Genomic DNA, 13,556 nt, shown 5'->3' with positions numbered 1-13,556 from the left:
TGTTAATCGTAGGATTATGTAGATAAACAGAGTCTGCTGCCTAACAATGTTATTTCGTTAATCAGCTGTAATCTTAGTAGTGTTAATAACTCCAATCTACACCCATTGTGTTACCAGTCACAAGTCAGCACAACAGTTGCCTGCAGTGCAGTGACCCTCTGGCTGCGGTGCCACAGAAACTTGTGATGCACAACTCGGTGCTCCTCAGTACATTATCTGTGGCGTTTGCAACTGGGGCATGTGGAGTTGCCTTTATATCTCCCACATCTCCATCTTCTTCCCTGGCAAATGTGATGCCAAGGTGTCACTGCTGATCAGGGGTGATGGGCTGAAGAGCAGTTGGAGGCACAGCCCAGCTCCTGGAGCTCTCCTGCCCAGGCATTGTCTCCGCTGGTGGAAGCCCTCTCAGCACCATGGAACAACTTGCTGCTTCTGTCCTTTTCCTGTAAGACAAGTGGTTTGATTTTAAGGCAGACAGTGCCCAAGTGCCTCTTTTCCACATACTCTTTCAGAAAATTTCCTTATCCATTAGAGCATAATTGGGGTTTTTGTGTCACTCCATGTCCACGCCACAGGTCTGTTACTCATGAGGTGGCGTGTTTGAGTGAGGGAGAAATCTCAATGCTAAGCTACGATTAACATCATTCTGTGAGATTCCACTTACAGAATTTTCAGCCTGTAAACAGGACCATTCTCATGACCTCAGGCTCCCATGGATTTCTCTTGATAACACCATCTAATCGGATTTAGAGTTTAATTAAACAGCTGTCACTTTGCTTCCTCATTCTGCCACAATTTAATGTTGAATTAGTTCCTAAATTAGTCACGCCTGAATACTTGCCTTCTTATGATTGAGAGGTTGGGTGAACATAAGGTTTGCTCTTCAGCTAAATCCAAGCAACTAAGGCTCATATTCTGTGTTCTTGCTCTTTGCACAGAGCTCCCACTGACATCAGGGGAAGTTCCTTGACTGAGACAGGGATGGAATAAAATATGAGATTCCTGCAGAGTCAGCCATAGGATTACCTAACCTGGATGGCCAGATGTGAGCACAAGCTTCTCAGCTCTGTCTATAATTCACTTGCTTTAAGGATTGTATTTTTCTTTTCTAGGAAGGTACTGATTTTTCTGTAAAACAGTTCTGCAGAGTTTGCTGTGAAGTAGATCTGTGAGTGCAGCTGTGGAAGAAAATATTTAGACCAATGCCAGTGCTAGTGGACTTGATCTAAATCAACCCTGATGCAGGCAAGACCAGAGCATGAATGGAAGTTGATGGTACTCTGAATCCTAATGTTAGCTTGGAGACTTCATGAAAAGTGGTGATATTTGCGCTGAATTCTATCAATAGATTTTTAGAGTAATTTCTTAAACACAGAATTCAATTATTTGCTTTTGAATATCTCCTTTGATATCTCCTTAACCCTAAACACTAGAGTTTTCCTCTAACCACTGGAAGAACTAGAAAAAAATGTTCTTTACTGTTTGTTAATTAAATATGCTTGAATAGTAATTATTTCCTTTATATGCTGTACTCGTTGAAGGGTTGCCCTGGTAACAGGAAAGAACCATCTTAGCTGGAAGGTTCTAGGTAGTTCTTTATACAAGAAAACCAACTGTGCCTCTGCAATAGCAGAGTCAGATGTTCTTGGGATTCAGTCCTTGTGCTGCCAAGACAGCTTGAGACTTCCAAAGTTCAGAGCTCAAATCTCCCATCTGTGTTAATGAGGATTATGGATGTAGCTCTCCATTTTGACTTTGGAATGGCAACCCTTGCTGTTTTAGAGTTTGCAGAACACTTACAGAAACTTCTTTCCAATCTAGATATTGATGCTTACTTACAACTCACCCTCCTCCTGTTTTTTTCAATTTACTCTACACTACTTTCCCCATGTTTGAATTTCTTGGGAACAAGTCCAAACATTGCTATCAGATGCTTTCAGTCTTTTGTCACACAAAATAAATCGGATTTTAAAACTTCAGTTGCTGCCTGCAGAGAAAGTGGATTAGTTCTTGGGGGATTTTAAAAATTAAAGAATGTGGAAATGGCCAAGATATTGTGATTTTGAAAAGTACCTAAAAATGAGTTCTTAGACTCTCTAAAGGTTTCTTAGTGTTTGTATACTTTGAAATTGGCTTGCAAGCAGGATAGTATATTGCATTTAAAAACGAAACGTGGAAATCACCACCTATACCAGCTATTGTATTTCCTGATCTGCTGTGAGAACAATTGTTTTCCTAATGTTGCTTGACACATCCTTGAAGATTCAGCTACTGCTTCTGCTTATCAGTGGATAATCAGTGGTATTGCAGGAGGTGACAGAATGCAGGAAGCAAGTTCTGGTGCTGAACCAGAGCCCCCTTGTCTGTGATGCACATCCAGGGTGCTCGGTGTGGTCAAGCAGACAGACAGACAGACAGACAGACAGAGTGCTTGGTAAGCTGCTTTTATTTTTATGAGTTTCAGTTCAGCTTTTGAGGAGTCTTGGGCCATGGATCCTTTCAGACAACTGTCAGGTTGTGTGTGGTGCAGACAAAGGGCCAATGCTCCGTTCCATGAAAGCCTTTGACTTTGTCACAGCAATGTAAGGGGAACACAGAAATTGTTGGCATAAGTTGTGCCATAAGGCTATTCCATATACAGGGATATAGGACACAGTTCTATTTTAGTTCTAAACAAAAAAAGACAATAAAATCAAGACTTTGATCTTCTTTGTTTTAACTATCACAGTTGATGGAGCACAGGGCACTTACAGCTCCTGTAAGGGAACTGGCAGAGTTGGAACTGCTTTGCTAGCATAGTGTGTAATATATTAATTGCTAATACATCAGTATTTCTTAGTCTGTGTAATGTCCATGAGTTATGACTGCTTTCAGTGGAGGTGAAATCAAAAGGTTTCCATCTCTGCTCAGAGCTGTAGGTGGGTGGGTACCAATTGCTTCCCAATGCTGAGGATCTCTAATGGCTTTAATGGTACCAACTATGAAGCCATTAGATATGATCTAAAATATGTTTCCATCTCCTTTGTGCTCATCCTGAATTTGAAATTCCTGATGTTCATATTGTTCTACAGAGAAGGGAGGTAAAATTTCAGTAGCCCTTTGTCATGACAAACAAGACCTTTTACAATTTTGGAGGCAGATGCATCTCTGAGGTGATTAATCAAAATAAATTCATTCATATGCACACTACTTGCTATAATGAAGCCATTAGCAAAGGGCAGGAGATTGAGGTTTCTAATTGCTGATAATGTCCCAGTAGCCAAATTTTCTGTCTTCTCTCCAGAAAGGTCTTGGGAAATTTGAAAAAGGTTTTTGAACCTTTGTAATAATGGCTTTGTATCACAGCCATTTAGAATTCAGATACATCAATAATGACCTACTGGAAGGAGAGGAACAGAAGTGACAGATTATTACTTAACAGTTGGTCCAGCAGCTCTGCTGCACATAGTGCAGAAGGCAGGAGTGTCAGTGACATCTGCCTGTCAGGTGTTTCTGTTTTGAAGTATAGATCATTTTCCTCATCCAGAGAGGAAGGATCATATTCTTTGTGATGGGTTATTCAGAACACAAGATATGTGGGTTATTGTGTGATCATTCAATTTTGGAGAAATGGAGGCTACTCAGATAAAGGGGTGGAGGGAAGCACAAAGATCATCTGCTCCCTCTCCTCCTCTACCTGACTTTAAGAACCTGTGTTATTTCTGAGTGATGGATAACCTATTCTTCAAAGATCTCTTAGGCTAGACTGCATTTTCTTCTACCCTAGACAACCTATTCCATCAGTTCTTTATCATTATTGTTATAGTAAAGATTGCCTTAATGTCACACAAATCTCCCTTGTTGCAGTTTAAACCCATTTCCTCGGGCCCTGTCCATGAACATGAAAAGCATTATATTCTTTCTCATTTTTTAAAATTTTATGTATATTGAGACAGTAAACATCTTTCCCCATAATCTTTTCTAGTCTAAACAATTCCAGTTCTTTCAGTAATTCCTTATTGATTTTATTTTCTATAGTTGTTGATTTATTCTCCTTGTTAATTTTTATTTCTTTTCAGTTGAGGAAGTTTATCTTGGCAAGGTAATTCTCAAAAGCAGAGATAGTCCTTTAGCTGAGGCCATTCTGTAGGAGCACCTCACCCTTAGAGGTGATAATCCTCTTTGCAAAGTTCACTGCAGGAGGGTTCTTTGCTTAGTTTAGGTTTGTATTTTAACCACAGCAGTGTGAAGTGATGACTTATATTCCATTTGTGACTTACTGGAGTCCCCAAATGCTTTCCTGAGAGCAGCTTCTCCTGTTGAATCTTCTCTGTCCATTATTTATAGGATTAGTTGTTCCTACAGAAAAGAAGCAGCTTGCACTGATCTTTAATGCTTCCCTATCTGCAGTGCTGGATTTAATGCTCTCCTTGGGTGCTGTCATGTGCTGGGCTTGGGCTGGGAGCTTGCCTGCACCATCCATGGCTGGTGGAGCAGCAGACAGGGCTGGGTGTGATGCTGCTGCCCATCTGGCCATACCCAGGACAGCTGGTCTGCTCCTGGTGACAAAGAGGGCTGGGAAATCAGGAACACAGGATCCTCACGTGGGTCAGAGTGCCTTGTGGTCTTCTCAGCTGCACTTCCCACTTCCCTCCTCTTTTTCTTCATGTGTGATTTCATGTAGAGGCCACTGATGGCTCAAAACTGCAGGGATGAGCAAAGCTGAGCTGGAGGGAGTTAGAGCGACTCCCCGGCGGTTTGTCGTGAGTTAAACCTGGATGATGGATTTACTCTGCTGATTGTGGCACTAAAGTTTCACCTCATTGCATAATCAGGTCTTTATTTTTATCTTCTTGGCAGTGGTGCAAGGCTTGTTTCTTCTGCATTTTATGTGTGTGTGTTTTTCTGATTTGTCACGAACTTCATAAATTAACATGAAATGCAAACATGGGTAAATCCCCAAGCCACAAAGTATGTTTTGTATCTGAAACTCCTTTATGGTTCTTCTCTTCCTCTGAACCTGTCCCTTTAAATCACATTTCTGTATCAGTAATAAATATCAGTTGCTAAAGAAAAGCTGGATCTGAGTAAAACAATTTCAAAGCAGAGCTGAGATAGACTGAAAAGATTCCCTGTCATTTCCACAAACTCTGTTGCTGCTGCTTTGCCCTGGAGTCCTTAGTTTGCAGTGTTTAACACTCAGAGACACAAAAAATAAGGCTTCAAGGAACTGAAGCAAAAGATTAATTTTAAAGGACACACAATACTTGCAGTAGCCAAATACACAATGGAAAATATGTCGAGTTTGCTTTTTGATGAACCCATGTGGGTTATTCAGTGCTTGTTGCTTTGGAAGTCTGAAGAGAGAAGAGTAGTTGGGTTTTCTTCTGTGGTTTTCTTTCAGAAATATTGAGATCTGCTCCTTTGCATCTGTTTCTGGACTTATCAAAATGCCAGTTACTTGGAAATAAATACTTTTGGAACAAAATGTTCAAGGTTGGATGCCAGAAGTGAAGCTCCAAAAGCCAGGCATTGCTCTACAGTGCTTTATTGAATGCTGGGTACCAGCAGAATTTGTGTGGGGTACCTGGGGATGGGCTCTGTGTTTGTCAGGCAGGAGGTCCTGAGAATGACCTTGGATCTTCCAATAATGTTATTTAAAAATCTAGCTCTGATTTGATGTATTGGGTAGCTTTATTTTCTTATATGCAACAGGAACGATTTAGGGTTCTTACATTTCTAGAACAGTCAACATTCCTTTTTTAGCATTTTCTTTTGTTTGATGGGATTTCTTATGTGAGCTGTAGAAGAACCCGAGAAATAACAAGTTGCAAGATGAAAAGAAAATCTGACCCAAATTTCAAACTCACTAAACTTGAATTGAAAACAGTATCAACAGTATCAGTGCCCCATTTTGCTGCTGTTGACATCAGTGGCTGCAGCCCTCATGACTTCAGTGCTGAGGAATTTGCTGAATATTTTATTCATTTTATATTAGAAGTTGAAAAGTTGGAGAAAACTTTGAAGTTCTTCCTGCATGGGAATCTTGGGAATACAGTGATGCTGAAACAGTTAGAAGAGTTAGCTTAGTCAATGGTGCATTGAAAGGCTTTTATATGCTACAACCCCGGTTCAAACTTCGAATTTCCTCCTCATCTTCCCTACAGTTAATACCATCACTAACTCCTTCTGGATTCCTTACATTGCTTCATTGGCCATATCAGAGGAAATGAAATAATCTTGAAACAGTTCCAGATACAAAGTTCACAGAGAGGCCCTGTCTTTGCAATGGGCTTAGATTCAAAGAGCATTATTTTTACTTTTGAGGCTCTTGTATCCTGTTCCAAACATTGCCAATCAAGTCCATGTTAGTAAAAACTCTGAACTCCTGTTTTTGAAGGTAAAAGCCCCACATGTGTAAAATGTAGAAGATACCTGTGATGTGGCTGCCTGGACTGAATTTACCTGTAGTCATGTTGCTTGTCAGTTAACAGTGTTCAGTACTGACTGTGCTTACTTAGCAGATAAAAATAACTGTGGTTTTTACTACCTTTTCCCATGTTGCATCCATTAGAAGATGAAATGAGCTCATTAGCCACTGAGAACTAATCTGACCAGAGCTGTTGTTTTGTGTGCAGGACACAGAGATTCTGAACACGGCGATTCTCACAGGGAAAACAGTGGCAGTGCCCATCAAGGTGGTGTCCATTGAGGAGAACAGTGCTGTGACAGACATCTCTGAGTCAGTGGAGTGCAAATCCTCGGGGGAAGACGTCATTAAAGTAAGTTCCTGCCATATATTGGTTCCTAAGTTTCATGTCTTGTTATACACAAAAGGAGAACAGCCTGGGAATAGGTACTAAATCAGCTTCTGCAAATTAATTGTAGCGCTGTTTCAAAAGCATAAGGAGAGGGATTTCTGAGAAGAGAGAGGTGCAACAGCACAGCCACCACACGGCATTTCACTGTTCAGTTTTTTGTGTGTCCTAATTTTAAAATGTCTTGGTAATTTCACCTCCAGCCCTCTGTGCACAGATTACATTCACAGCTCTGCTGCTGGTACTGCCTGTCCAGATGTTTCCCATCACCTTTCCAGCTGTGCTTATCACCTCTACAGCTGCCTGGGTGGAAGAGATGGGATGAGTGTTCCCCAGCAACTGCAATGCAGAGGCATCTTGGTTGACTTCCCATCCTGCTGAGAGCTGCTCTGAATTAACAACCCAATCCTGCACACAGGGGGTGGGAAGCACTCACATGGCTGTGCCACCAGCTTCATGTCACACAGTCCCATCACCAGTGGGGTGGCTTTGTCTGAAGGCAAAGCAGCTATTCCTGCTGTAGTCCCAGCCCTGGAGGGAATTCCCAGATGTGCAGGGAGTCAGTACAAAGACAGTGATCTGCCTGAATCCCGTTGCACTTTCCAAGCAGGACTTTCCTGGTGCAGGGTCTTTGAGCAAGTTTTGGTCTACAAGCTCTTTAGAATAGGGATTATTTATTCCATGGTGGGATTTTACAGCACAGTTGGATTTGTGATGATACTCTTGAGGGGTCTTTATATGCTCTCATGGATGTGCAATGTACAATTAGTGATGCCCCAGAATTACCTGTTCCAATCAGTTCAATTCTTGGGCTTATGGAAAGCATCAGAACTCTGGTGAAGTTGAAGGATCCAACAATTGGCTGCACTGCTGTAAAATTTAAATAGAAGCCAGTAAGCTCTGAGGTGGGCAAAACAGTCATCTTTGAGCTAAGGAAGCCATTAGAGAAGACTTGTACAGAAAGCTTTCTGCTTTCAGTGGATCCTTCAGATCTCCATTTTGGTGGAGCTTGAAGTGCTTTGCAGAGGTTTTAACTCTAAGAATTCCTGTTAAATGTTTTTCCTAAAGTAGTCACATAACTACAAATCAAAGTAAAAACTAAAATGTAGTGTAGGGATCATCCTGATTGTAACCTTATTGGAAAACACATTCCTGAGTAATTCAAAATACAAGACAGCATTCACAAATAAAAAAAAAAAAGGAGAAATTTCAGGTTAGGTAAAAAAAAGGAAAAAAATATATGGTTTGTAATACATCCCTGGATGATTCATAGAAAATGACAGCATGGTTATTTCTCAAATAAAAATCCTTTTGGAAAAATGACTTCTGGGTTTTCAGCTTTGGAGGATATTGATCAAGAAGAAATGAAATTCCCAAATCTTACAAAAAAAGAGTGTGTACTTGCAGTAATTGCAGTACAACCTGGACTATTGCAGTTCTCCAGCAATTTGTGTGGAAAGAATGTTTTCCTGAAGCACTGTGTCCTTTGATTAGCACTTGGGACCCTGCTGTGCTCTTCCCTTATTTTCTACAGAAATAATTTATCTCAATGTTATGGGTTACAAATTATATCTGTTGGGCAAAGCCCTTGGTATCTTCCCAAGGACTGTGTGCAGGTGTTTACAGTTCATGTTCCTGAGCTTCCCTGTCAGAACAGACCCAAAACATATTTATAGGTAGATTAAATCAAAACTGATATAAAAGGAGTTACTGATGAGAGCTGTTGAGTGCTATTTAACACTTAGACATATTATCATCATTCTCAGATATTTTTGTTTGCTTTTATTATGTGGAATTTCTGGTAACTTTGGATTCAGGCAAATCTAACAGTCTAACTAGAAGCTGATCAGTGCCTGTTAGCACTTGGCTTGTAATATTTAGTCACTAAATAAACAAGTGTCCATTTGTATAGTTCACATAAAAAGCTTAAAGGTAATGTCTCTGCCCAGCAATTGGCCATCAGATAAAAGCTTATTTATATTAGTTTTTAAAGTGCCTTCAGTTGGGCTCAATTACATTGCTCTCAGTAACAAAACCCAGTGGAAATCTAAACCTAAGATCTGCCTGCAAGTAGCAGGTAATAGTTTGCCCAGTGATAATCATGGTCTCAAGGCAGCTCAATGCACAGTTTGTGTCCTGTCTGAACGTGCTGACTACTACTCCTTTTGCTTTTTTTATTGTCTCATAGTTTCAAGACTTTACTTCCAAATTTACAGCTGATTTCATGAACTTTAAATGCCTTTGAATGCTCTGGACCTTCACACAGTGGTGCAACCTTTTAAAAGTGGACACCAAATTTATTATGGCACTAAAAATGAAGCAACAGCCAAATTTTACTTTGCTAAGCTGGAATTTACCAATAGAATCCATATATCTGGATCCATTAACAGTAATTGCAGTTGCATGTGTAGGCTCCTTTTCATCTTCTGCAAATTCAAGTGGAATGTGGCTGCTTTGCTGGTGTTTTTGTGCCATTTGCTCAGGATCAGAAACTGCTCTTGGTTCCCAGCTCAGCTGGCTGCAGGAGCAGAGGTGGTTTCAGGCTGTGGAGAGCCCCACAGTTTCAGGAGATTTGCAATGCCTTCTGACATTGCCAGTTTGAACACTCCTCATAAAGTTTCTGAACTTAAGTTTGGGGGTTTCCATTACAACAACCTGAATTCCAAACTCTGCAGTGCTGTGTGTATTTCAGGAGCTGCTGTGAACATTTTGGGTTTGTATTTTGTCATTCTTGAATGGGCTTTTAACCCCATTGCTACATGAGGGGATGTTCTGCATCATTATTTGTTCTTATTGTAGTGCTGGTATTTATAATTGGCAAATTAAAAGTTGGATACTATTGTCAGTGTAGTAGCCTTGAACTGTACTCTAAAGACCTTATTTATTAGTTCTGGGTTTTTTTAGATGGCATTATTAGCTTTGAGGTGTATTCAGATCAAAACATGGATTCAGATCATATTAGTCCATATATGCAGCTGCTGAGGATGTCACTGGAAACAGAAACACGGATTTACCCTCAAGATTTCCCTCAGTAGTTGTCAAGGAACAGGGGGCTCTTGGTTCCATTGGGAATCATGACTAGAGGATGACATTAACAGCAGGTAAAGGCCACTGCAGGAATGTTAGGAATTTCTGCTGTGAGCTAAAATCCAGGCCAGAGTGTCACAGCTGTGCCTCTCTTAGTGCAGTTACTGGAAACAAAATCCCAGATCAAAGCGACAGGGAACGGTTGGGGGCTGAAAATCTGGCTGGAGGGTTTTATGGTTGAGCTCTGGCTTAAGAGCTGGAAAAGCCTGGAACTGCTGCTGGTATCAACACTTTCAGAACAATAGTGGGGAGAGTAACAGACACCTGTCAAGGTTATAGATCTTGTTTAAAACCTCAATCCAGTCATAATTTACACACATGAATAACTTTACTGTGAGTACTGCTGACATCAGGGAACAGACTGGGATGAAATAGTCATTTAGGATTCATAAATGCTTTGGATATTTTGGCATTTGTAGTGGAAAGAGTTTATGAAATGAAATTAATTATCACTAAATAGACACAGACTCAGGTTGAAATGTCTGATGTCCATTTGTGAGCCTACTCAGACTAAAGGTCAGCCTGGGTGGTGTGTAATGTGTGTTGCAGGAAGGTCTTGGTTTGCATTAAGGATGCTGTCAGATGGCCATATTTGTAAAAGATAAATAAATAGTTGTGTACTAATTGTAGTAATTTATTTTTTAAATTGTATATCTGGAACTGTATCACAATGCCCTGTTTACCAAGGAAAGTCCTCAGCACTTTATTATTTAGATGATACTTTGCTATTGTCTTAATATACCCAGTCTTATACAAGTAACTGTGCTTCAACATCTTCAGTTTATTTAACTACAAAGAAATTTCACTGCTCTTCCTTGCTTTCCAGTAGCTGCAAAAACTGAAATATGTTTTACAGCTAAAAACAGAAGCACTGGTTGCACTTTGATAGGCAAAGGAACCACTAGTCAGCAACATCCATGGGTATTTTTATTGAAAGATGAGTTCTGCATTTCTCTGCCAGTACATTGAATGCAGTTCCAAGCTGAGTTGCTGAGCTACAGACAGTAATTAAAGAATCAAACCCCTGTGCCTCAATCCTGCACTCATTAAAGGTCACCCTGAAATTTGAATGGGATGGGAACAGTCCCTCAGGCTCATCATAGTACCATGGCTATTCCAGAAAAAGGCTTAGTCTAAACAAAATTAAGATCTATGGATGCCCTTTCATCATATTGTATATAGACCAAACAGAAAGATACTTTCCCTGACTCCAACCAGTGGCTGGATTTTGGGGCAGTGTGATCCCTTGTCTTCTGGGTAAAGGGGGTGAAGGGGCTGGGTGCCAGCCCTTGTCACTCCAAAGTAGACTTCCACCACTAAGGGAAATCATCCTGCCCCTTATTTGTATTAGCTTTACCTGGAAAAGTGTGGTTATCCATGCACAGGCAAGGCTGATGCTCTGTTAGCAAGAGCAGAGGACCCCACACTCTGTAAACATGGACCTGACTGGGGATCAGCTTCTCCCAGAGCTGAGGGACTGATGGGAGATCCTGTCCTGCTCCAGCACCAGCTCCTGCTGCCTGATCAGCACTGCAAGGGCTCAGCTGGCTCCTGGCACCCTTTGAACTTGGCAGACATGCAACCACGAGAGGGCAGACAGGCACCCAGGGAATGGTGAGATGGGGACAGGTGATGGAGGAACCATCAGGGTGATGAAAGGGGGAGAAGTGTTATGTTAAAGAAAGTGCAAGTGCCAAAACATACTGGTCTGTCAAAAGCTGTATGAAGATGTATGGGAATTGGGATGTGACCTGGAGCACTGCAGTGCTGAAGGGTATGGAAATGCTCAAGATCATTAAGGAAGGGCCTAAATATCTGGTGTGTTGCCCTCCACAGGGCTAAATCAAGATTTGGTCCTTTCCTTATTGAAATTAAAGTGTTGCATCATGAGCATTACAGCACTGATCTCATAGGGAATCAGTGCTTCTGGTCCCAAGCATAGCTTGGAGATAACTGTACTTGGTTAAGTGAAACATTATAACAGATATTGATAAAATATAAAAATGAGGAATCTCATAAGTGATTGTCACAAGAAAACTAAGTCTGTTCAAAACAAAGCTTCCCATGGGATCCAAGCTTTGTTCCCTGCGCTTTCATAGCAGCAGCATCTGGAGGCAGATAAAGATGTGGTGGGTTGTGATTAAGTGTGATGCAGATGGTGGTTTTAAGGGGAAGTTTCAGAAGATTTTGTTCCATTAGAAACCCTGGCACATGATGGGCATGTTGCATCTCCCTCATACCTTCCAGTTGCTGCTGCAAGGGGCAGGAGGAGCATTTTCAGACTTCCACTGCAGTTCTGCACCTCAACAGACACATCTATTCTTTGTATGGGGCTTTATTGCAAAGACTTCAAGACTCAGAGGATTTAGGGCTCACATTATGTTTTTAGTGCAGGTTATAGGAGAAAATAAAAACGAGTGGCTAGCTAGAAAGAACTGGTGGTTCCTATCAGCTGTTTTGATGGAGGAAGAACACTGACTTCCATTAAAAAGCTCCTACAGTGAATATAATGCAATTGATTTATTGCTTACTTTTTACTTAGGTCAAATAAAACTCTATTTGGAGTTTGTTAGCTGGGTGCAACTGCTGTAGAGCTGAGCATGCTGAATAACGAGTAGGTGGATAAACTTCTCATTAAAACAGGTCTCATTCCTAACTCAACCCTATAAAACAAAGGAAGAAACAGAAAGTCACACTAGATGGGATTTCCAGGAATCCAGTGTGGTCTAATAATAGACAGGCCATATTCTGTGCAGTCACTTCAACTTAATGCTCTCTTCTGGGGTTTTATGGCAGTCCTGCAAGATTCAGGAGTATGGAGGGGTCAATCTAAACAGCAGCAGCTGCTGCCAGTCCTCCTCCACTGCAAACAGGCAGGCAGCAGCTCAGGGGGACTGATGGCTCTTCCAGGTACTTCAGCCCACACAGTCACAATTGTAGCAGTACTCTGAATTTAAAAAAAAATAAAGCAGTTGTATAACTTTCTGGAAGGAATGTAAAAGTTGGACTGTTCCTCATAAGGCACCTGTGTGTTCATTCTCAGGCTTGCAAACCTTCCCTTGGTTCTCTCTAGAATGAGGATCTGAAAGCTCAGTTGGTGTGACACAGCTCTGCTGGTTGTGGGTCCTGAGCCAGGCTCTGTCCCGGGGGTGTGGGGCACATCGGCAGGCTCAGAGCAGGGTTGGCATCCCTGGCACACCATGCCTGGTGCTCGTACCCCCAAGGGCCACCACAAATCACCCTCCAGAAGTTTTGTGTTCAGTAGCTGATGAACTGCAAATACAGTTCCCACTCACCACACCCTGATACAGCCTGAAAACCCCCAAAAGCAGCAGCTTCATCTCCCTGTGTGTCCAAACCCAGCAGTTTCACTGATGGCTCCTGTTTCCTCTTCTGATACTCTGTGAACACACAGTCGTTGGTGTGAAACTGAAAAGCTTTAAAAACAGGAAAGAAAGCCACAGCATGGAAATGCCATTGTTTTGCTGCTCTGAAGCCCACTGACTTTGTAGGTTTTTCCTCTGGCAAATCTGTTATGTTATATTCTGGACAGAATAGCAAATAGAAAATCCACCTCTTTGCCCTCCTCCATACTTTTCACAGTCCTGTGATTTACTGGGATCAATATACATCAGTAGAGCAGAAAAACTTCAGAGGAGCTTTATAAAAATG

General features: G+C 41.4%; 1 protein-coding gene across 1 annotated transcript in view; it reads left to right on the top strand.

The window, feature by feature from the left end:
• The window catches only part of TMEM132C (transmembrane protein 132C), a 201,316-nt gene that overhangs the window by 166,127 nt on the left and 21,633 nt on the right, over positions 1–13,556 (top strand). The window contains exon 5 of the mRNA XM_071572328.1: positions 6,618–6,761. Coding sequence (XP_071428429.1) covers positions 6,618–6,761 — 144 coding nt within the window. The remainder of the gene's footprint in view (positions 1–6,617; positions 6,762–13,556) is intronic.

The sequence above is a fragment of the Pithys albifrons genome, chromosome 17 (genome assembly GCF_047495875.1).
Source record: "Pithys albifrons albifrons isolate INPA30051 chromosome 17, PitAlb_v1, whole genome shotgun sequence".
NCBI classification, from domain to species: domain Eukaryota; kingdom Metazoa; phylum Chordata; class Aves; order Passeriformes; family Thamnophilidae; genus Pithys; species Pithys albifrons.
The sequence above is the reverse complement of the archived record's forward strand: the minus strand, read 5'-3'. Positions and strand labels throughout refer to the sequence as shown.